Source organism: Amphiprion ocellaris, chromosome 5 (assembly GCF_022539595.1).
Source record: "Amphiprion ocellaris isolate individual 3 ecotype Okinawa chromosome 5, ASM2253959v1, whole genome shotgun sequence".
Lineage (NCBI taxonomy): Eukaryota > Metazoa > Chordata > Actinopteri > Pomacentridae > Amphiprion > Amphiprion ocellaris.
In genome coordinates, this window is record NC_072770.1 from 16,534,718 (window position 1) to 16,560,332 (window position 25,615).

Here is a 25,615-nt window from a genome sequence, read left to right on the forward strand (position 1 = left end):
TTTAATATAGTTAAACATTAAATACAATTAAATTCTATTAAACAGACAAAATATTGAATGAGATAATTAAACAAGAGACAATACATGTAATTATGAAATTAAACAAAATTTTTTAAATATTAAAAATTACAGATAAAATATTTTCGATAACTAAACATTCAAAAAATACTTTTTAATAATAAACCTTTTTAAAAGTTTTATTGTATTAATTTTTTCCCTTTGATTTAAGTGCTTTTTGTTATGTAATTTATTTCTTTAATCTTCTTTTTCTGTCAAGATTTTAACCCCAACCTTAAAAATGAAATAAACCCTTAAATCACAATGAAAATACTTCTGTTGTCACAATCATGAGTTAGTCAATTATTCAGTTTATCAATTCAGCTTTATTTGTTTAACACCTTTTACACAGATGACAAAACTAAACAAGCAAAGAGAAAAAACTATGCTAAAACTATGATTAAAACTCAAAAACATTAAAAAAAAAAAAAAAGATTTAACATGGTAATAAAATATGTTGTGTCCAGGGGATGGAGGGAGTTTATTGAAGCCTTCTTGGGCTCACATGGTAAATCATTTAAAATATAAACTTGATATTCAGTCTAAGGAAACTGCAGAGTGACAGAAGAACCAACAATATCTCCTGTTTTCTCCTTTAATGAGTCGACTCTTCTTGTGCTTTCAGACCAAAGAACTACAGACTCTTCACAACCTGCTCAAACTCTTGGTACAGGACCTCACCACACGGGTCAAGAAGGTTTCCGTCTCATTTCTACTCTGAAGCTCACCTTCTCCTGCTCAAACTGCTGACAAATGTTTCTGCTGCTCTAAAGTCTGGTCTCCAGAACTTCCTAAAAACTCTCAAAGTCTCTTCTGCTGCAGGTTGCTTTGTAGAACTGTTCCAGAAAACCTCACTAAACCACATGGAGGGGCCTCAAGATAGTCATCCAAATGAAACCATACAAAAACCAAACTAGCACAACCCAAACGCTAAAGTCTCCTGCATCCTACCAGAGAACCTCTGAGAACAGAGAATCAGGACAGGAACTCTTACCTTCTGGACAACCAACGTTGCTTCACTAACAAGAATACAGAATGTGTCTGACCAAAAACCTCTGAAGACTCACTACAGCCAAGATAAAGACACAACTCAGCTGCACCAAATCCACTAATCACTACAAACATTTGCACCATGTGCTAACTGTGGCTAAAGAACCACATTTACCAAGACAACTATCCAGTACAAAGCCCTAAAACACACCAAGAAACACATTAAAGATGATTTTACTGCTGGAAGCTGCAAGCCAACGTCTAAAGAACAAACTAAGGCAACAGAGCCAAACCCGGTTCAATGGTGAAGAGAAGCAGAGGAAATGTTTGTCTGCAGCCACATAAAGCAGGAAGACACTGAGCTGCTCAGGTGTTCCTGATAACACCAAGCAGCCACCTGGACAGCCAATAGGAACACAGCTTCCTGGAAGTCCAGAGGGCTGGGTTAGTGAAGGAAATTTAATTTAAAGTTGAAGCAGAAAGTTAACAAAGAAAGCTGAAAACCACCTTCTGATCCCTGAAATCTCTGAGTTTTCACACAAAGGACACCTGAACATGTCAAACTGGTTCCATAGTAGAACCATCATTGTAAAAACGTCATAGTATGGTGTGTTGCTCAAAAAACATTAGGACCCGGCTGTCAGGGGACAAACATGTAAGAAACATGAGAACAGAGAGAACCCAACCAGTAGGTCACAGTTTATCATCCCCCAGTCATCTCCTGAAGTCCATATGGTGAGAGACATCAGTATCTGGTTGTTAATTTACCAGAGGATGCTTATAATCATGCTGATGTGGTCTGTACTCTACAATATTTGTGACTCAATAAATGCCTAAGTTGTTTTTTTTAAATGCTTTTTAGTTTTTAATAAACATTTAACAACCTATATGTGATCAATAAATGGCCTTTGCATATCTTAAGAAAAATTCACTCAGAACTCTGATATGTTAACAGTACTAAATAAATCAATAAATACATGCATATACACAAAAATAAGTTAATACATTAACTGTGTTAAGATTCAGATTTTTTAAAAAGTTGTTTATGTTTTTGCAGAATCCAGTATTGCTCACTGGTTGGTCATTACATTTTGTTAGTTTGATTTCACTGTTTAAAATGATGCCACCTCTTTTCAGACAGAACCTGTGATAATAAAACAATACAAAATTTTTAGTTCCGTGTTAATAAAGCACTTAAAGCTTTAAGTATGGCTAAATGCTTTTTTCAAAATTAAATATATCACTCCTTAGGTGTTAGTGGCCCCAAGTTCAGTAAAGTTGGAAAGATATTCACAGATTTGGACTTCCAGCATCAATAACTCGTTAGATATAGGTTGTCAAAACATAAACGATGCCTCTTTCCCATTGTTGCAAGGCAGAAAATGTGCTACAAGCCCAGTTTTATCAAAAGTAGCTGTCTTTCAAGCTACAGGAATAACATTGGTGTCTATGGAGGGAACAGGGTCCGTCTGCAATTTGCAAAACCACTGCAACAGTAAAGAGAGACAAATATTCAATAACTTCACTCTTATACATTGTAGTGTCACTAAAATCACTGCAGCCTTCAACTGGCTCCTGTTGACAAAGTGTTTTAACAGAAATGTAAATGCTGTAATTTGATTCTTTTAATGAACCATGTAACTTGAATTGATGTGATGCTGGTGTGACCACAGTGCACACGTCTGATGTTGCTCACAGTGGTCCAAGGGACGCTCGGGGAGTTTGTGTGTTTGCTCAGACTCATGAAAAATTACAGGGAACATTGATTGAGAGGTAGTTCAGTGCTGTCGGTGAAGCCATTGTCTCGGCTGGTTTCGCAGTAAAAATCCCGAGTCCTCTGTGCCCGAAACCGAGACAAGACTGAGTAAAAATGCGGTCGAGTGCGAGACAAGACTGAGATCTTCAAAAAGTGGTCTCGAGACCGATCTTGAGTACTACAACACCAATAGCAACATTTTCAAAATATTTGTGCCTGACCTTATGCTGCTTCTGACTTTTCTTCCAGCTCAACAGTGACATTAGAAAGCAGGTTAGAAAAGGTCAACTATCTGATGAGTAACAAAACCCAAATGGATCTCACCTTTATGAAGCTCCTCATTCAATTTAAACCACGAAAGTGTGGAGCATTTCTTGCAGCTCTTGTTATTTTATTAGGGAAACCCTGTGTAACTCTGATGATATTGCAAAGCATCTCCCATAGACTGTATATGAAAGACACCATTTAAGTAAACTATATTCTTTCCAAAGGCTTATGGGGACGATTTTTCTGTTAGCAAAAACAGGTCAAATTTTGTAGAAGAATCTTAGAAAATGACCCTATTTTGCATTTTTTTGGTTCACTCACTAAACATTTTCTGAATGACTTCGTAGTCCTAATTGCTAATTTCAAGAACTTTTGAATAAAGCCTGATGTTCATTTTGTAGATTCTGGTACCATTTAGAGTTAAAACAGACAATAAAGCAGCATGTGTTTCAGGGCAGGACTACCTTGTGACTGACAGGCTGTTACTGTATCACTGTGCGTAGTGTCCTCAGGTTCCTTATTCAGATCCACTGCACACTTGCTACATCCATTTTTTTAAGACCCGAACAGCGATGACTAAATGCCAGACTCAGGGCTTTTAAACAGCAGTTCACAAACCAGTGGGTGACGTCACAGTGGCAATGTTCATCTTTTATATACAATCTCTAGTATTTTCAAAGTGTCAGGTCCTCATGACCTAAAACAAAAGGCCTAATTTTACAAACGTAGCATCGTGTATTTGGTTATGAACTGATTTGTCAGGACTCAGACTTTAGCAGCTACAAGTCCTACAATTGGTAAAACTTGTACAAATTTTAAGGTGTCAATTACAAATCCTTATTATTTTGCTAATGCTCTAACTTTTTCTTTAGAGCTCCAAGTAGATTTAAGTCACTACTTTTTCTTTCCAAAAGGCACAGTTTTATAGACTCTTTAATAGACTTAGTGATGTCTCTATCAGGAGGAACTCCTGTCACATTATTCTTTGACTTTCCATCCAGGCTCATCATCAAGTCTAATCATTATGACCACATGCCTGCAAATCTAATGACATTTTCTTCAACCACATCCTGTCTTTAGTGACAATTATCAGATTTTACCATGCAGACATGCCAAACTGACATGTAAACAAAGAAAACATTATGTTTCCCATTGCAGCATCTCTGTGTTAACACTGTCACTGTGTGCATGCTAGAATGGTTATTGGTTTTTGGTTCTTTTTTAGTCCAATGCACTGTTTATGTAGATACATGATCATGGTAGTACTTGCAGAGAAGCATGCAGAAATAAGTTTGAACACAAATGAATGCCACAGCCTTAATAGCAGAAATTTGTTCAAAGGATCATCACTCATTATTATTTTACTTTCTGGAGCAATGGTTAGTTGCCTTCCATTGTTGAAAAGCGTTCTTCATTTTCCATGATGATGACGCAACATTAAAAAGTGTTCATTGCTGTTTTCTGTTTTCTTTCTCTGCTGTGATTGGTGCAAGTTGACATCTCACAGACAGCCCATTTCATGCCTGTGTGCATGCTGAAGACAGAAGGCAGTGACGGCTCTGAGAAATATGGAGCCTATTTGGTTGTGCGATCATTACTGATGAAGGGCTGAACATTAGCAGTGAACAGTGAGTGCACACACTGTTTCCTGTCACCACAATTGACGGAATTTCCCAGGCAGAGAAAATGGGACATATACATATAAATGACGTGGTATGAAACCTGTGCCTTTGTACCTCTATGATTGTAATGTTTTAATTGGACTCATGTCCTACTGCAACAATGGATAGAAACCGAGAGGCCATATTTAACTGAACATGCCATTTAACACTTATTTAACACAGGTACCAGCTTGAGTTTGACATACACAGTGAGTATGTCTTTTAAACAAGGCTAAATGCAAACAGATTGTCTGCAATAAGAGACTCTTTTGTCTCTCCACAGCACCAGAGGTCCTGCTGAGTAAGTGTCCACTGGTTATTACACCCCATTTAAAACACACACACTGACCCATAGCCGGCTAAGTGGAAACAGACAAAGAATATCGATTGGGTTGGAAGAATGGAACCTCTTGAGAGATTCAACATCTTTACAGGGAACACGCCTGGCTAACTTGATTTGTGAAAGCTGCACATTGATTGCTGGAGGTTATGCACTGTTGTTATTCCTTTTTACACTATAAAACATTACAAGATTTGTGTTTCTGCATGTAATGTTTCTGAGAGTGAAATAAAACTGAGTCATGGAATGTGATATATGTAATACAAAGCCAGATAACGTTACAGATGTTTAATGTGTAAAAATGTGAAGCAGCTTACAAATTTAAGAATGCAGCTGTTGTCATTTTTTATTGTCCTGGTGTGATTATTACAACCTTCATGGAGCCTTTGTAATCTTGTCTTCTAAGCATTCTACTGTGTATTAATTCAGAAACCCAATAAAATGAAGTATTACTGGACTCCATTGTTGCGACTTGTTTCCAATCCTGTTTGTGATATTGACGAACAAGATCTCAAGGCACAGCCATTGTGAATAGGGTATCCAACACCTGAAAATGTAGCTTTTTACAGCATGATTCTGTTGGCTTGATCAAGCTATGACCCTCAGGCGTATTGGGGTGATTTGAGGCTGAGTGTGAAGTTGCAAGGAAGACAGTCAGCACCTCCAAATCTGAGGACGTGTTTCCCCACCAGAAACCAGTGAATTTCTCCATCTGGTTTGGAGGTGACTTGTTGCCCCAAGTTAAGGTGTTTAATGATCTTGGTATGTTGTGCACAAGTGCAGAAAAATGTAATATATATTGACAGATTGCTCGGTGAAAAATCAACAGTAATGCATGTGTTGTACCAGACTGTAGTGGTGAAGAGGAAGTAAAGCTAGTCGACAAAGATCTTCGTTTATCGGTAGAGGAGTTGAGACACCTGGAAGGACCATGGAGTAGAGTTGTTGCTACTTTGCATTGAATGCCGCCAACTGAGACGTTTCAAGCATCGGATTTGGATGCTGCCTTCTTTGAAGGTTTTCCAGGCATGTCCAGCAAGAAGGAGATCCTGGGGTTGACTCTAAACCCACTGGAGGGATTGTATGTCATCTGGCCTAAGAACCCTTGGGGATCCTTCAGGAGTAGTAGCTGGACAGTGGATGGATGGATGGATGGATGGATGGATGGATGGATGGATGGATGGATGGATGGATTATGGATCAGATTGACTAAAAGGACAATGGATGACTTTACTGTACATGATAGCAACTGTAAATTACTTTTAAAAGTACACCCACATCTGCTGCCAGAGGTGAGAAAGAAACTGCACTGAATTCTTCAGTATTTCATAATAATTTTGGAGCTTTTGCCACTCGACCATTGGGACACACAGTGCAGTAGAATACAAAATGAAGTTAAAGCTAAAATATCTGCAAGAAAATCCAGCTGTTTCAGTGTCTGGGCAGAATTTTACTCTAAAGGTGTGCTCAGATTGAATGCATCAGAGATACCTGAATTTAAAGCCACTACAAAGCTGCACATGGACACAAACTGATGCAAATTTGCTCTATGAAACCAGATGAAAATATTACTAGCAAGCTAACATCAATACAGTAGCAAAACAGGAAGTGCAAAAAAAACTCCAAAGGTAAAATTTGCATATGGAGCACATCTTTAAAGTTTTGTTTTTCGCTGTCTGGAGTGTCATTTAGGGTAACAGGAGAAGCTTGCTTGTGTTTTTCTCTGAGATGCTGGTAAATCAAAAACTAGCAAAAAACCCAAAAAGCTGGAATGGAGATCTAGAGATCTAGTTCAGGTTGTCACTGTCTAACTTTTTGTCTCTTTGTGAATTTCTGTCTAACTTCAGTGTGAAGAGCTAAATATGATGCTCGCCTCAGGAGATCGATGAACCCCTTTGACTCTTTTGCTTAATTGCTTTGCAGAATCTTGTCATGTGAGTGAATCATCTTGTCGTCGCAGCTGCCTGGCAGCAGAGGAAGGCACCCACAGTTCTCCTGGGATGACTGCTGCAGGGTGCCTGAATGCGGGGTAAAGTTATCTGAGAATCATGTTTTCACCCACCCGCATTTTAAAATCCAACCCCTGACTCTCCTAGACGTTTCTGTGACTAATTCGTGCAAATCTGCTTCCCTGTTTGTTTCACTGCCTTTGATGGCCTTTGAGGAACTTGGCGGAGCAGTTGGAAAAAGCCCCTTTGAAATCTCAGCAGTCAACTCATCACAATCATGCCTACTCAAGCTGACACAGGCAGATGAGGAAAACCTTTGAAATTTTCTTTGTTCTCCACTGTCAGACCCGACAAGAGAGCATCCAGCAGGCCACAGTTCAGCTTCCCGCACAAGCTGGGAGAAGCATCGCAGCCAATTTGAGGCCAAGTCAATCAGCACAGTATCAGAGGGAGAGCTGGACTGTTGTTGATGATCTCCCTGGAGAACGTACTCTGTCATGCCTTTGGTTCATTAACTCTCCAACCAATTGTAGTCCAGCCTCAGAGTTCAGCTCCTTTATGTTGGTGTGCGTGTGTGTTCTCATTAAAGTCAAAGGATTCCTGACAATGGAGCCCACGGAGGACCCCCAACAACCTGCCTGATCTGGATCGAGGGACGCTGTTTCAGCCCTTTGTCAGCCAACACAACCACAACGTCAAGTCATATCAAATCCTCCAGGAGACGCCCTTTAAAAGGTTAGAGGAAAAACTTACATTTATTTTTTTAAGTGAGGCAAGATCTTCTTTGGGATGATGAAAAATCATTTTAATTTTCAGATTAAAGATTCAGATTCAGATAGTCTAGGTTGTTAACAACTTAAGTTATTAACATTTTAGAGTCAAATCTGCTTTATCAGCATTTCTCAGATATGAGTTTATGCATATATGGCCTGTAATCAGATTCCTTTTTTATCGCCACCTCCCATTAAACCAGTGTTATCATTGTGAGCGTGTTAGCGTGCAGATATTATCAGCAAGTTGAAAACATTGCCGTGCCTTTACACAACCCCACAGAGACACAGGGTGACTGCAGACTCTTTACTTAATCTTGTGTGGATTTTGAGAACAAATGAGAAGAATTGCAAGCCTTTGTGAGTTCATTTGATGAAATAAACTGAATTTGCTGGTCTGTATAAATTTCTGTGCTCCATTATTAGATTCTTGATAAGATTCTTGATTTAAAAAAGACATAAAAATGTTGTTTTTTTTTATCGTTGGCCTTTGTTGTTGTCGTATCAATCAATCTGTCCATCAGTTTCCTGTCAAATACTCCTGATTAACTTTCAGTATTTGAGCTTGTGATCCACTATGCAATTTAAGGTCTGCTGTGGATGCAGAGCTAACAACTGACAGCACTAATTTTGCCCAAGGACAAAGATGAAGGCCAATTCTCAAAGGAAAATCCTCGGTCACTTGTGTGCAGCGTGGAAATGCCAGCTGACAATGTGACCTCCCCCCATCTGCCTCTGATGGCCACCACAGAATAAACCACTGCATATCAATTACACATGACGACAATGTAACTCCACAGAAAGGATAGACAGGGAAACACAGCTTACTGAGTCGGCTATAAAAAAGAAAGACAACAACAAAAAAATAAATACATGTTCACCGAGCTATAGCCCTGGCCCTGTTTATCTGGACGGTTATAAACCAAAAGACCATGTTTTCGGTGTATATCCAGAGTGCTGTCTTTGCATTTAACTGGCTTTATCTTGATGGAGAGAGCAACAGATGAAGAGTGTAACAAAGGGCTTCTTCACCAAATAAAAGCCTTTGGTTACAGCCCATAAAGCACGTTATTTATTTATTTTTCACCCTTTGTCTAACCATGACGTCCTTTGTGATTAAAATCTAATTATCTGGGGAGACCTGGCCAAGAAGGAACACCATTATAAAGCTACAAAAGACTAGAAAAATGACCATGACAACAACAAAATAAGAAAAAAAACCAAAACTGGAGCAAGTAGGGAAGTGAAGATACACAAAACTGAATCCAGCTTAGGAATAGCAATTGCAATCTTCAGTTACGATCAGAGCTTTGAACTCTCCCAGTGAGACAAAATCATTAAGCTGTTCGGAAGGTTTTTCCAGGACCAGAGTGCAAAACAGGACAAATTCTAGTTAAATACAGTTTACAGTGTTTGGTGTGGGATTCCAAATGACTCCTATTAGTCATCAAACCCATGTTTAGTTGTTGTTGATTTTTTAATTTATTTATCTTGCTGACTCTGCTGGAGTTCAGTTGTGGATTTACCAGAGGAATATTAGTATTTCCTTTATGAAGGACTGCCACCTACAGGCTACATGATATTACTACTGGAAGTACTACAGACAATTGTGGGACGCTAAAGAGGAATAATAAGAAATGTACAGCTTAAAATAGATTATTTTCATGTCCGTACTTTCCAGCTTCACCCTGACAGTAATTTAGATAAAACAATCGTTTCATGCTGTGCCTGTACTGTGTTATTTTCTTGAGGAGCTCTTGTCCCAGGTATGACCCATAGACTCGGGGTGGAGTTAAAGGGTGACCACAGTCACCACTGACTACTATCTGACCACTCTTCTGACCAAACCACGCAGCCAAGGACATTAGAGGGTTACACACAGTTTCATAGAACTCGAGTTGCACCCAGTGACTTCTATTTTTCAGGCAGAACTGTTTCATAGATCTGTTTCTCTATGGCAGTTATTTCCATACAGATGCATTTTAACAGCACAACCAGTCACTGTTCAACCACATAGGCCTGATCCTAATCTCCACACTAATGGACTCAGAAGACTTTGAGGTTTGTTCCAGCTAAGTGCATAATGACTCTGAGCTGTCCCACTGTCAGGTCATCAAACACGTGCGGGCTCTGATGCTGACTTTCAACACTGTTTTGTGCCCTTTCTGTGAGTCTGTGCGTGTCTGCAGACTTTCCTGAGGGACTTAAACATGGTTCATAGGGAAACTGGTGACATATAAACATAGTTGTCCTGCCCTCCACAAAATGTACACAAACAAATCATGGATGGTAAATTCTTCTATACTCAGTGTTGTGGTTAGGTGTTGCACATTTGTGTTTCAAGAATTCTTATAACTTAAAATGATGAGTTGAATGAATAAATGAACAGCTGAGAGTTAACACGACTCAGGAAATTGAGTTTAAAAGAAACAAAACTAGCATATAAGTCGACTTCCCAGGATACATTGATAAGTAATTAAAATTCCCTGGAGACTTGAGAAAGCAGACATGATAGAATTTTGCTGTGTCTTTATTACATGTTTAGTTATGATTATATATTTAGATTATAATCACATGACAAACAGCACTGAATTCCATCCCTACTAGAGTTGTAATTTATCTCACTGTCACCAGAAGCAGCCTCACAGATTGTTTCTGTACTGACTGTGGTCAACTATTGAGGCTGTATGTTCTCAATGTCAATTAAAGGACCAATCTTTTCAATTTAGAAAATATGAAGGGAAGCAAGTCTGTATCTATTTTCTATATGACTAATTGATTTCAGATAAGTTTAGTTAATTTAGCTTAGCTAGTTTTACACTTGCACAATCCATAAGGTGACTGAACAACAGAAGTGCTGAAGTGAGTCAGTTAAGTAAGTAATTATCTTATTGCAAAATTTAAAACGGAAGATTTTTAATTAATTGAGGGCTACATAAAAACCATTTGTGTGACTTCTCAAGTACATCTACATGCCAATGTTGTCTGCATAATTTCTTAAACAACATCTCTTAAGTCTCTTTAATATGCAAGTGATCGACTGACTACTTGGCCAGTGCCAGTTTGCTGAAGAAATAAAATAAGACTATTGCTGCATTCAAAACTGCACACTTTGTCTTTTATGAGCATTATGATCAGAATATTACACTTTAAACTTTGATTGTTGCAGTCTGTGGTGTAAAATGAGCTGTCACCTGTTTGTGCGCTCAAGTTTTTTTTTTTTTATGTGTTGCATGAAACACTGTGACATATGCGATGATACTGCGCTGAGGATTGACCAGAAAAGCATGAAAAAACATGCTGGCTTGCATACTGCATAATCTGCATTTGGCAAAATATTGAGACATATAAAATCTTTTTCTGGCATGTTGCATGGTATGGTAGTGCGTATATTGGAATACACCCATTATGCTACCCCAATTTGGTTTTCAGCTTGACAAAACCTATTAAAAAAAAATAAAAAAAAAAGCCTGGCTCTAACACTGTTTGGACCAGGTTGTGAGACCAGCAGCAGCAGGTTTAATCACAGCGGTGTAATGATTGAAAGGCGCCACTAGGGGGAGCTAGTTGCTAATAAAACAAGCGGAAGTTCCTACTACCCTGTTGGTGAGTTTGTTGTCGTTTCTTGCTGCTCTGCTGCTGTTTTAGCAGAAACTTCAGACATGAACGTGTCTGTCAGACCTGCTGTGGACTTAAGTAGCGGTTTGGAGGATGTTCCTGTTTTATTTGAAGGGCTGACATTACCTACGTTTCAGGTAACGTTACTTTAGCTTGTCGCTAATTTTAGCTAATCACATTTAAGCTAACTATAGTCAGGAATTTTAGCAGCATAATTGTCTGTGTAGTTTCTCATTCATCCAGGTCATGGTTATCCAAGGTTGTTTAAATCAATCCAATTGGACTTAAAGAAGCATAGCAGCATAACTGTTCCTCCGTGCCGTGTCAGCTGTTTTGTTATATATTTATAATTCATTGCTGTTTTATATCTATAGAAGACCAACTATCTCAATTAGATATATTTTACAAGTTAAACATGAATGTATGTCTCTCTTACAGTAGATGTTTACACTTGTCATACTGGCAAACAGCACACATGCGAAAATTAAAGTCCCTCTGTTTTGTCCAAGTGCCTCACTAAGCTACAGGACTGTGTGGCAGAGAGTTTACATGCACATGACAAAAGTCTAATTGATACACCTCTGTTTTGACACATTAAAGTTGTTTTAAATGCTTCTTTGTCAGCTAACAGTCTTCATCCCATTTTTACATGGCAGTAATACTTGACTGACCATACTAAGTCAATCAGAGTTGACTTGGAGTAAGAATAGACTTTAAATAATAACTCCTCTTGCTACCTTTTCTTTGAGCACTGTGGGAACACACAGACATACGGTAGATGCATTCATAGAGTTGCTTTCTGATGCTGCAGTTCATCAGTGTGATATGGCATGCTAAAGCAATGCTAAACTCCATCTGTAGAGTTGATATCGATATTGCTATTTTAGGGTGGACTGACCAACCAACCAATCAAACAGCTTGCTGGTTTTATAGGAAAATCCATGATACATATTTGTAATTCAAACATACACAGATAAGCCACAATAATTAAACTACTTTGCGCAGCTGAAACAAACCAATAGAGGCCTGGACCTGACAAAACCTCTAAATGTGTCCTTTGATTTCAGACACTAAGATGTTATAAGTCATGGGAAATGCAAGATGGAGAATCCATGAACCTGACTTGTTTTTCAGAAAATCCCATGGATGCCAATCTGATTGAGATTTTGGTGATTTGGAGGCAAAGTTAACACCTTGAACTGTTTATGTTTGTCAAACAGGCAGGGAGCATTATCCTGCTAAAGGGCTGACTGCCGATAGGAAATACCTTCACCATGATGAGGTGCCCATGGTCTACAATAGTGTTTAGTGACATCTAAACAAATGCCAAGACCCAAGGTTTACCAGCAAAACATTGCCCAGGGCATGAGCAGAGCAGCTTCCTCTGTCAGTTTGTCTTCTTCCCATTGTGCATCCTGCTGCCATTCCTTTCTCTAGATAATCAATGCTTAAGCACCTAGATCTCCACATGATTTTTAAAGAAAATGTAATTCATCAGACCAGGCCACTCTCTTCCATTGCTGCATAGTCTAGTTATTGCACTCATGTTCCCATTGTAGACATATCTGATGATCGATAGAGATCAGCATGGGCACTGTTACCGATTTGTAGCTATGGAGTCCTATACACAGCAAGTTTATCAGTGAGCCTTGAGTGTCCATGACCCTGTTGTTGGTTCACTTTTTGTCCTTCCTTGAACATCTTCTGGGAGGTACTAACCACTATATACTGGAAACACCCTACAACCCCTACTGCTTTGGAAATACTTGACGCAGCTGCTTAGCATCACAATTCAGCAGCTGTCAAAGTCAGCCAGATCCTCACCCTCACCCATTTTTCCTGCTCCCACTTCAACTTTAAGAACTGACTGTTTACTTGATACCTAATGTCACACTCTTTGATAGATAGTTACTTCTAACTTTTAATTTCTTTTACATGTCTGTACTGCAGTTTCTTGTTATGTATCAACCAACATATACAGAGACACCATTTTATCTGGTAGGAGGTTATATTAACCAATATATTAGTTTAGCTTTTGTAACAGTGTTCTGATTCTGTTATGTAAAATTGACATGAGACATGCTCAGACTTTGTAGAACACTTATTTTGAAGATAGAGTGTTAAGCTGATATTTTCTTTCCAAATTCAGTTTCATTTTATTGCAATAATACTATGCAAGCTGTCACATATGTCTTAGCTTTAAGGATGTTGTAAATTCAGCAAAGAATAAGATTGGAAGTGTTTTGAGAAAATATGATTAAAAAAGGAAATCAGGCTAATAATTAAAAGTATGTTTTATTATATCTATATTGCTGTTTTGAAGGATTAATCTAAAAGTTCTATAAATCAGAATACAGTCCTGTAAACTGCTGTTTTGTGGTTCTCACCTTTGTTAAAAGAAATGCATAGTTTTTCCAGCAGATAGCAGCAAATCATCACAGCCACATCATCTGCCTGCAGTGCAGGGAATCAAATAATAGCCGCCTCTCCTGAACCACAGGAGTTGTCCTACTTTACACTCATTTCCTGCAATGCTGTAGAGGACTTTCTTGACAGTAATATCATGAAAACATTTTTTTTTAGAAGGACTAGAATATATAATTTATGGCATTGCTGACTGTGATGAAACTGTGGTTGTTCATGACTGATGGGTTTCTGGTAATCAGGTGCAAAGCATTCAGCCCTGTGCTCTGTAGCAAATGTCATATAAAATAGCTAAACTCAGTCTGAATTAGAGCTGCATCTACAAATTCTGATTGGCAATTCATCTGCATCTTTATTTTCTTGATAAATTAATCAGTTCGCTAAAAGCTTGTCAGAATTTCCAAGAACTCTAGGTGACATCTTCAGATGTTTTAATTTGCTCAAATATACTCAATTTATTGTATGTAAAATACTATTTTTAAAAAGTTGCAAAACCTCTCAAATGAAAAGCTGGAACCAGTGATTGTTTGACTTTTGCTGAAAAGAAAACAGCAGAGGAGATTAACTAACAGTTATGCTGACTTTGAATTATTTTAAATTCCTTTTTGACTGGCACAGTTTTCTTATACTTCTCTGTCATTTCACAGTATTCCCCAGATAACGTTCAGGGACCGGGATGCACCGTTGACCCCAGTGAAGTCACCCTGCCTGGATGCTCCTGCCTTTCACACTCCTGCCCCACTGAGAGCTGCTCCTGCCTGCAGACTCATGGTCAGGCATACAACTGCACCGGCACGCTGCTGGAACTCAGCAGAACAGACTTCGGTTACTGCTCACCTGTGTTTGAATGTAATGCCCTTTGCACCTGCAGTGACACCTGCTCTAACCGGGTGGTGCAAAGAGGGCTACGCCTCAAGTTGGAGGTCTTCAACACCTGCAACAGGGGCTGGGGAGTTCGTACCCTCGAGGAAATCCCACATGGGACATTTGTGTGCGAGTATGCAGGGGAGGTGATCAGCTTTGGGGAGGCCAGACGCAGACAGCTTGGCCAGAGATCTGAAGAAAATAATTACATCATTGCCGTAAGGGAGCATGCAGGTACAGGCTCTATCACTGAGACGTTTGTGGACCCGGCCCAGGTGGGAAACGTAGGCCGCTTCCTCAACCACTCCTGCCTGCCCAACCTGTTCATGTTGCCAGTACGCGTGCACTCTGTAATCCCCAGATTGGCGCTGTTCGCTGGACGGGACATTGACGCTCAAGAGGAGTTGACATTCGACTATTCAGGAGGACACACGAGCCAAAATCCTGTAGAGCTGCTGTCCACGCAGAGCGACGCTGATGTACAGGCCAGTAGGACAGATGGACTCCAGAGGAAAGCATGTCACTGTGGTGCCAATAAGTGCGCACAGTTCCTTCCTCTTGATTTATCTATTCTCAGCTGATCTAAAATACATTTCATTTCATGTTTTTTTTTTATCTAAATTTTGAGGAATGGATTGGTTTCTAAAGATTTTTCTCAAACCTGAAACCTTTTCTGTGGATTTTCTTTATTCAGTTATCTGTTGGTCTATTTTCAGTTTCCTTGAAATCTTGGTTAATTCAACCGCTCATTAGAACAACACAATGCAACACGTTGGTGGCTCCATGAACACAATTAGCTGCATGAGTCATGTCTGCGCCCGTCATTGTTTCCTGTTTGGTCCCCTGAGTGTCTCTTGATCTGCCACTGTCTTAATGCCATCTCCCACTCACTGTAAGATGATGCAATGAAAAGAAGAGTAGCAAGTTTTATTTTTCCGAGGGAGCAAACTTGTTGATATTCTTGTCTGTTCTCTATAGGACGTGTCCCGCTGGGTTTACAGCTATCATCTCGCCCTGGCACAGTTAAGTCCCATTTGTCACATCACACATGAATCTGGAAAGAGAAGGAAAATCATTTGCACTGGCAGATGTGAAAGGAAAGATGTTTAATGGGTTTCTTTTAATAGCCATGCAAGACAAAATGGGTCTTTACACCCTTACAGTTGCTCAAACTCTGTTCAGGGGAATGTTGATGTCACTGGAATAGGAAAAATTCATATATAAAGTAATAACTGTCACGTCACCATCAGCTTGACATGTCTTTGTTGTTGTAATGCAATGCGGCCCCTCCTTTTAGATATTCTCGGCATCTCATCGCACTCAAACCTCAAGAGAGGTGGGACCAATTAAAAAGGGCCAAGGGATATAGTTTATATAGAAACAGACTTTATTCCCCTGTCAAAGGAGGGGCGAAGGTGTCCCACTTTAGTGTGACCATTCTGAAATCAGGACCTTCTCCTCTCAATCTGCCCCGTTTCTAGTCTAGACCTGCTTTCATCTTATTAATATCCACATCTGGGTTAATTAGGATGGAGACCATGTTTCATCCAGAAATGGGACCAATGCTCGAGCCACACTGGGGCTGATAGAGACTAAATGGTGGTAGGGATGGGAGGGGGGAGGAGATGGAAGCCTCCTGCTGATCGGAGACAGCTGTCAAGTTGATTGGTTTTTTGTGTCACCCAGTAGAGAGGCGAGTGTTGTATCGACCTATATTTTCTCCTCTGGAAGGGTTACCTGAGATTGTTTCTGTTCAGGATGGGAAGTTCTTTGCTCCCGATTTAGTCCACATTGAGGATTTAAATCTTAACTCAAAGGAATAGTTTGGCATTTTGGTTAATGTGCATATTAACTTTGTTTCCCAGGGTTAAACAAGAGGATCAGTGTCTTCTCTTGTGTGCAATGTAAATATGAGGCATAGTCTATGATATGAAGCAACCGGTTAGCATCACATTTCATACAGACTGAAAGGAAGGTGAAACAGCTTGTGTGGATCTGGCTAAAGGTAAAAAAACAAACAAAAAAACAACCTTTAGAGCTGCATGGTGGGTTTTTCCCGGCTCAGAACTGACCTTTGAGGGTGATAAATATGCACAATAGTAGGCATAATCAGTCTGCACATCATGACCACGATGAGTCTGTCTTACCTTATTTCACATGAATGTGCGCCTTCTTGGGTGACTCTTTTTGGATGATTTGTTCATCCAAAACGTAAATTTTGCTGGAGTAAATGAAACCCCAATTCACAGCAAAGGTTCTAAAACAATGATATTTTTAAATTCAAAATTCTTATTATTTTGGGGCTGGTGAGTTTCCACTGGAGCTTCAACCCCTATGCCATTTTTGTTTCTAAGTTTCAAAGAATTTTTTGTTACAATAAATAGTGCTTTATTTTTGAACCGTTTTATCTGTGGATATTATTTTCTTTTGGATGGGTGTCGGTTCAGACACCTAGGTACAGCCACCACAGTGGCTATATAGGTTTAGGAATAGCCACTACAATGCCAAACATTTCTTTATGCAGGACAAACCTCAACGTTTCTAAAGCATACAGCTGTATTAAAACAATAAGCCAAACTGAAATGACTCGAATAGAAGAACAGGTGTAGACATATGCAGTATTTTCCAATGGATAATAATACACAGTATATCGTCAGAAATACTGCACAGCTATGTGAGAAAACGTGGCTGGATACTAGCCTTGTCTGTGGCCTTGGAGAAAACTAGGACAGAGATTATACAGGAAAAAATGCCCCAAAAGGACAGAAATGTACAGGAAGTGGTACATCTGGCTTTCTCCTTATCTATGTAGTGGTGTGGTATTTTACCTCTGTTAACAGTAGATTCTACTGATTTGATAAAAGAGATTCCACTGTCCATTCAACTAATCTACTGTGAGTATAACGAGAAAAACAGTCTTTCTTCGAATTTGTGACTCATGTCATTTTTGAGTCAGATGTCCCTGGGATCCCTATGGCAACCGGCTGTGTGTACAGGAGGTGATTTGGACAGCAGCGGTTGGTTCAGAGGTGCACGACGGCTGATCTAAAATCCTGGCTGTTGAAGAGCCGGGCTGCGAATGAATGGCTCCTTTCCAGGATTGTCACCTAGCAACCAGCAGTTAATCACATGAGGTGAACTTCCCCGCCGAACCCTTCTCCAACAGCACCACCACACGCAGAAAAACAACCACATGAAGGATGCTTTACAATGCAGGAGGCTGCTGTATCATGTCGTGTATTTTTAGAGTTGGCAGCAGTCTGTGTGTCTTGCATTTCAAAAATAACACTGCAGGGAAATAGACCGTCTTCATTGTTTGGTAGTGGTGGAGTTTTATTTGTTTGTTTGTGCAAGAGCTTGAATCAATACAAAAATGTTTGAACAATTGGAATATCCAAAAAATGTTGTAATGTGTGATGTTTCATACCAGAGTGACAAAACGGCACTCCTCTTCAGGAAGAGCTCACTGAGCTTTAGTCATTTATGCTTAAACCTCACCTTTATTTCAGTTAAATTACCCAGTTCTTACACTTTATGATTGCTGTCTGCTGATTTGGCCTGTCACTGGTAAATATAGCAAGAGATATCACTATAGTAAAACAAAAAGTAGTTGGAGAAAGCTACAGATATAATCATTATTCTTATAAAAATATTGAAATAACTTTAGTAATAAAAACTAAAGTTACAATTCAAGGATGCAGTAAAAAATGTGATTTAAATATAGCAGGGATGAGAATTTTCCGCGGATCCGCGGAATTCCGAGTTTTTTCCATTTGTCATTCTCATCCCTGAAATGGTGCTTTAGGGCTTTTCTTAACACATACATAAATATGCAGTCGCCTCCAGTCAGTAGCTTGTGGCTTCCTTTAGCAGCATTTACTTCAATCAAACGTCTTCTATAGCAGCTAATCAGCTGTTCTCATCTTCTTTAGGGGAATTTTACCAAATCATTCTTGCAGAACTCAGGCAGTTTGGTCAAGTTGGAGCAGTATGTGGCATGTACTGCATGATTCAGGTCCAGTCACAACGTTTCAGTCAGACTCAGGTCCCAACTCTGACTTGACCAAAGCAGTTTTCCTCACAGCATTTCTTAGTGGTTTTGCTGGAATGCTTTGGGTAATTATCACATTGTATGTCCCATGTTTGGTTAGGTGTGAAGAATTTCTTGAAAGGCCTCAGAATTAATGATTCCCTTGATTACATGGAATCCAAAAGAAGAAAACTGGACCCAGATCTTCACATTCCCACCACCATGCTTCACTGTCAGGTGAAAGGTCTTTTGGTGGTGTGCAGGTGTTGGCTTCTCACCAAACATGGCTGCTTTGATTGAGACCAAATGGTCTTCAGTGTTTAAATGTTATCACACCTGTCCACAGAATGTGCTTCAAGTTTTGTTTGGATTTGTCCCGGTGCTCTCTGGAAAAGTTGGGATGGAAATTAGTTTTGTTCCCTGAGAGCAAAGGCTTCTTCCTGAATGTCATGTCTATTCAGTTTTCTTCAGATTGTTGAAGCATGCATTTGTGTCCTACATGCAGGAAAATGGGTCTGCAAACCTCTAGATGTTTAGTTTGGGATGATGTGCTCATACTACCCTCATCCTGACGTCCTCTAAAGGCTCCTGGTTCACCTGTATGGATCACTTTGGTAAGACCTGGTTTCTTCCCTGTCTTAATCAGTGCTGCTCAAACTCTTCTAAAGACCTCTGATTTGATTGGTCTGGTTGATTGATTCATTAAGCACCCGATTATGTCCCACCTGGCCTTATTACCTACCTGATTGGATCAATGCAGCTTAGGGGCTGCTTGTTTTTGCACCAAGACTAATTCTTTTTTTTATTTAGCTTCTTGACAACTTTGATTACTTCCTCTAAACAGATGTGTGGAATTGGTACAACACATTATTTCATATAAAAAGACTGGTTCTGATCAAACATAATCATGATAAAACAATAGGAACCTAAATTGCCTAAGCAGTTTAGATACTTTAAAGCAGACATGTAAAATACATGATTGTTGTTTCCTGCTTGTGGTTTTATTCCACTTCCTCTCAGGTTTTCTTTTTTTAAAATGTAAAGTTAGGTGACAAGTTTGGTCACTTAGAGTAAGAGCCCAACCAGCAATATAGACTGAAAGTAGGGAAACAGATGCTAAGAGGTGACTGAACCACTTATAGCCCCTCTAAAGCTTAATAATTATGTACTTTATTTACAGTACAATTCCCTATATATTTAAGGAATTCTGTAGTTTTGATTGATCCTTAATTGTGTATATTAACATGCTACACTGTACATTCCCAACTCATTTATGAAACCAAAGTTGTCAATTTTTTGTTATGATTAATGGTTTGTGTTACCTTCTTGGTAGTTTAGGTGCTGGTAGGTGGACTTTTGTTCCCTTTGAACAAACAGTTTTCTGTTTTCTTCCATTTCCAGTCTTTATGCTAAGCTACTATATATTTACTATACAGTGACATTCGTCCTTTAAATAAGCTCTTACAACTATTTTCAAATGTTGAACTATTCCTCTAAAGGAAATGAGTCATAACCTTGACAGTGAAGGGAAAACAATGTAGTATTTCCTATAAGTGACACTTATAGCTGCCACCAAAGTTACACAGTCTCCCTTTAAGGACAGATTTTGATTCTTACAAATAGGGTGTGTTATTAACATTGCACGTTGCCCTTCTTTGCAGCCCCAAATTGATTTAGGTTAATAAATCTGGTACCTAAACGCCTTGCCAAGTGGAGCTTGAAAGGGCAAGAGATGAGATACACCTTGATGCTTATGAGAACCATGCATCACATTGATAAAAGAGTGAGACACTATTTCAGGGTGAGTGACCAGTGGAGAAATTACAACTGGCAGTCCATTTGTACAAAACTGGAGCACCTCTCTGATGAGGGAGCAGATGTCCTTGCCTTGAATCCTGCAGCCAAATCATGGGGAAAAAAAGAGAAAACATGGCAGCTATCTGCTGGGCCTCAGCTGGGAAAGACATTTCAAAGTCCAATTTAAAGCATTTCTTCGAACTCTTGACTTTGTTGTGATGTTGGCTGGTCTAAGTCGCCATTTCTGGTGGTAACAATGTTTTAAAGGTTTTGATATGAGAAGACCCTGATGACAGGGAATATAATAAGGTCTCAGTTTGCAGCAGAATGTGTGAAACATTGCCCTCATTAATTAGATCTTCTTGCTTAAATAATGACGTCAGTACATGTATGAAATCAATTGTTTGAACCGCATGGTGCCATGCAAGTTGAAATCTGTTCCCGCTTCTGTCGTACTGATGAAAAATGCACTGATTAAACAGCATGTGGCTTTTAAATGGCTTCCACAGTGGCATACTCTTCACACTGGATCTGTTTTTTGCCGACTGTAGTATGTCTTATTGTGATGTAATGTCTGTATAATGGGGAAGGTTGTTGGAGAGTTTTTTTTTTCATGTTGACTCCTCCCATCACAGATGTGAAGTTAAATTTGGCCCAAGACACCTGCAGCAGTCTCAGCAGGAAGTTCTGGAACCCTAAAAGCACCCGCCTCCACAGCTGCTGTCAATACCGACAAGAGCTACACATACATGCACATCTTAACTACCTCTACACTGTGTTTTACAGCAGACAAATTCTGAACTAAGCACTTTTTGGAGTGTACATGTGTTTACTTCAGCCTTCTGATTGGAACTCAGAAGCAAATTGCAAGGCATAATCTAAAGAGAAACCGGTAAGCATGAATATAATACATATATACTGCAATCACAATCTAGCACAAGGACCCAGTCTTACAGTGAATGAGCCCATGGAGTCTTCATGCTCAGTTGGGCATGCAGTTGGTAAATGTGTGACTCTATTGTCAGACTGAGACTAATCATGTGCAAAGTTATACTTGAGGATTTTTAAATAATGTGCAACAGTGCAATAACAAACAATGGCACCCAATCCCAAATCAAGGCCAGTATCACCTTTATTTTGCAGAGATTTTGTGTTAGTCATTGTGATATTACTCTTTTCATGTCAACAGTGCAGCTACATTTGTCATATTGAGTCTGCTAGTTGTAATGTAACTAGAACGTATGACTCTATGGTAGAACACATCTACACAGACTCGTTTAGTCAGCCAGGTCAGCTAGTTTATGACATGCAATGAAAGTGAGGTGAGAAATCCTCCCTTCCTACTGATCCTGGATTACCTGCAGTTAAAGCAGCTTACAGAACATGTTCTGCAGGTTAAATAGGTGACTTCAGACCACTGCCTACTTGGACATTGTTTCCCTTCAGCGGGATTAGCTCAAACAGGAAAATGTCTCGTCTGTAAACCAATGTGCAAAAATATACTCACGTCTGTCTGCTTAAATCAGACACCTGGCAGACAATTCCCTCTGGCATATGTATATAGTCTGTCATATTGATTATTCTGTAACCAAGGGGATGTGGTGAAGTGATCCTCTGCTCTGTGCATGGTGTTTATGAAGAGGAGATTAGCTGAATGTAGCTGACTATTTGAATATTTCTGCTTGGGCCTGAAAAATATGCACACTAATTATCATTATTACCATAAAGCCCTTCTTTATGTAGACTGGCGTATAGTATGCATTGAATATAGATGCAGCATGAAACGTGAAACTTATTTTTCCTACGTTGGAAACGAGCTATATGACAAAATCACAAGGCCTAATTAGACTATCTCTGCAGCTGGTCTAATCAGACTATTTCCGTTGGGGATATGCAGGCCATTATACCAGCATAATTGTCTTTTATTTTTAGGGAGGTACATCTCTTCCTTATGCTAGGGTGGCGTACCAATACCTGTTGTCTTGCAGGCGAGAAAATAAGTGACATCTCTGTTTTTCAGGGAAGTAGCTTTGACACAAATAATTGAAAAGGCTGCAAGGTCATAACGCAGTGTTATCTCATGCACGATGACTCAGCAAATGTTCTCTTGTCCAGCTGCTTTCCAATAGGCTGTTTTAATGCAAAGTTTATGAGGAGGGGGCGGATAACTATGCACTATCCACTTGTCTGAGTCTGGTTTTGTGTGTGTGTGATCCGTCCAACACTCGACTCAACAGTGGAGTGTGATGTCATTCACTGTCTGTATACGTCACTGAAAAAGGCTGGAAGGCAGCGAGAGGAATGTTGTTTATTTTCACCCTGCGCCAGAAGATCCTGAGCTCAGTTAGTCACAGCAAAGTGTGTTTTTTGGGGGGGTTTTTTGCGACGCTTGTTCACACCATGTAGTTCTGTCCTCCAGTTGTGCATGCAGATCTTGAAATGACTCATTGGTGCAGTTAATCCACTAATAGTTTATGGAGCAAATCTGTCAGAATGGTTGTGAAATTACAAGAAGTTCTATCAGTATTCTACATATAACTTGAAATTGCTAATAAGCCATTATCTATGGTTCTTGCTCCCAGCGGCTTAATGTCCTCAGCGGTTTGCTGTCCCAGATCCACAACAGAAGTTTGAGTTATAGGTTTAAAGAGACCTTCATCCCTCCCTTTCACAAAACTAGACTTATTCTGGACTTATGAACTTAATCTCTGATACGAAATCAATACGTTTTGCTCCACTTTGACACTTGTGGTGAATGTGAGGCTCAGTTTTTTGCTGGCATGGCCCACACAGAGGACTATCTGCGCCTCAGACGAGAGAGCTACCAACCATTGTGCCCACACATCGCCGCTAAGGGAAGGCCTGAATCTGCACATGAGAATACTCGCTGTAACACATGCACAATGATGAATCTCACAATCTGTGCTCCCACACAGATGGTCGCTGCATTTTGTCATCCCACTGTCTCCGGTGCATTCCAAGCATGCAGATGTTGTATTCGTTAATTTGTTAGTCATTTATGTATTCAGTTGACCAAAAAAAGCAGCCCAGTGTTTCCACAGACTACCGATCGAGATGCATCACCTCTCCCTCGCGCCTAACTTGTGCTCTTGTTCATGACCCCTGCAGAACACGAGAAATCAATTTATCTCCACACCCATCCCTTCTCATGTCTATCTACACCGCTGGTTCTGTTGTGCTCAGGCATCGTGTGGGGAAAAAGCCTTCTGGCAGCAGACGAGCTCTTCAGGTTAAAGCGGGGTTCTAAAATAAAACCAAACTACCGAGAGAATAAAGAGAGCATTACGTTCACCGAGCTACAAAATCACCATCTCTGACATCCAACTTCCTGCAATTCACAAACACAGCAGCAGTTGTGTCCAGTTTTATATTTATAACCCTTATTTTTCTCCTCTCTCTCTCTGGTAGAATGGTAGCCAGTCGTCTGTACACTGTATCCATGACAACTGAGTACTCGGTGATTTGTATTCAACTTCACTTAATGTCAAATTTAGCCAGAGCCCGGTGATACTTTCAGTGGAAAGAAGGGTTATCTCTCAAACACTGTGATGTCACGAATTTGACATCATCACATTCAGACACACAAACGATGCTTGGAGCCATAAACCCGACCTCCATCCTTAGCGAAGGAATTAGCACCATCTGTTTTTACATAAGTGGTTTTGAATGTACTTCTGATAGAATTTGTTTTATAATTCAATAGTGATGATGGATTGCATAACCAATAAGAGTGTTTAGCAGCACAGAAAGTGACTTTGCTTACATGCATAATAAGTGCTTTTCCTCTGCATCATGCCAGCCCTGTGTTTCATATCAACACCAGGAATGTCGATCATTAAAACATGAATCACACTTTTTTTTTGGCCTCACAGTGCTCTACAACATAGCAATCTGTACCCATTTACATCTCAAAGACCTGAATGTGCATTGTGAAGAGCAGATGTGGAATGTAGAAACAGAAAAGAAGCTCTTTCACGGTAATGGACACTTGTCTCCCCCCACTTAGTCCACTCTCACTATCTATGAAGATCCTGCAGCTAAGAAACCAAATTAAAAGCTAATCGATGGGTTTGCTTAATGCCAGTGGGCCCAATTTGGGGATGAAAGTGCTCTTTTGCTCCATGTGCCTCTCTGTCCCCATTCATATTGAAATGAGGAATAAATATGGTTATTCAAGCTTTTACACATTTTCAGATGTAACCATCTACTGCATGCAGGCTTCTTTACTGTTTTGGAAGAAGGGGACTGCCCTCCTACGAGCCCTTTTTTAAAATTCAAATGACGGGGTATTTGTGAATTCAATACACAGAAGAGTCTGTTCCAGTTCTAGTAGCTGAAAATGTCGCTCTGTGGTTTTAATGGGTCAACTGCAAATAAACCAGATCACTCAAAGTTGTGAGATTGAGGTTTCTGAAGTTTGCAAATATAGAAACCCGGTGGTCTATAAGAAAAATCATCTCTGTGTGAATAAGCAGCGAGCATTGATTGTACAATCTGACAAGAGTCTCTTTGTAAAATAAATAAATACATTACAAACCCAGGAATCTGACTGCCACTGGCCAAATCAGTGTTTCTGACAGGATGCTGCGCACACAACTGATGTCTTTATCTCACGTCCTTTCACACTTTGACATGCACAGCACGACCCCCCTGTTTGTAAGGCAGTATGTGTGCTTCTGTTTTTGACGTTACATACATGAAATAATGTAGACGCTGACAAAAAACCTGCAGTCACATGGATTTGATCACTCAGAGACATGTTTGCCACAGACCACAACGTGTTGTTCATACATAAGAGTGGATTGCATTTAATTCAACTTTATTGTCATTGCATAGAGTGAAAGAGCATAGGTATATACAATGTGATGCAGTATTAACAGAATGAGGAGTATAAACAGTGATATGGACACACTAAGCATATGAATATAATAAGCTGTAGATGATATAGATGTACTAGATCAAGAAAAAAAACAATGTAAAGATACATAAATGTCAATATTAATATGGAAATAAATGACAGTATGAACAGTATAATTATATTATATTATATTATATTATATTATATTATATT

At 39.5% G+C, this 25,615-nt stretch overlaps 1 protein-coding gene across 8 annotated transcripts; it reads left to right on the forward strand.

Moving 5' to 3' along the window:
• Positions 1-11,384: 11,384 nt before the first annotated feature.
• Positions 11,385-25,084, forward strand: setmar (SET domain and mariner transposase fusion gene). Of its 8 annotated transcripts, none has more exons than XM_055011023.1 (6): positions 11,385-11,545; positions 14,480-15,234; positions 15,675-15,718; positions 17,653-17,830; positions 19,232-19,340; positions 20,388-25,084. In XM_055011023.1, the coding sequence occupies exons 1-4, from the start codon at positions 11,453-11,455 to the stop codon at positions 17,697-17,699; spliced, it is 939 nt and encodes a 312-aa protein (XP_054866998.1). In that variant the 5' UTR covers positions 11,385-11,452; the 3' UTR covers positions 17,700-17,830; positions 19,232-19,340; positions 20,388-25,084. The 8 variants fall into 8 exon arrangements, with proteins under 8 accessions (XP_054866998.1, XP_054866996.1, XP_054867002.1 ...); XM_055011021.1 differs by having other exon boundaries at positions 21,159-25,084; XM_055011027.1 differs by having other exon boundaries at positions 14,480-15,588; positions 19,232-25,084.
• The last annotated feature ends 531 nt before the right edge of the window (positions 25,085-25,615 follow it).

What these genes read in the sequence shown, in the direction of transcription:
- setmar (XM_035948908.2), top strand. Translation starts at nt 11,453, where the DNA reads ATGAACGTGTCTGTCAGACCTGCTGTGGACTTAAGTAGCGGTTTGGAG. An exon ending in TGACATTACCTACGTTTCAG is followed by an intron (nt 11,546 to 14,479) that starts GTAACGTTACTT and finishes GTCATTTCACAG; the next exon opens with TATTCCCCAGATAACGTTCA. An exon ending in TGTCACTGTGGTGCCAATAA is followed by an intron (nt 15,235 to 15,674) that starts GTGCGCACAGTT and finishes TGTTCTCTATAG; the next exon opens with GACGTGTCCCGCTGGGTTTA.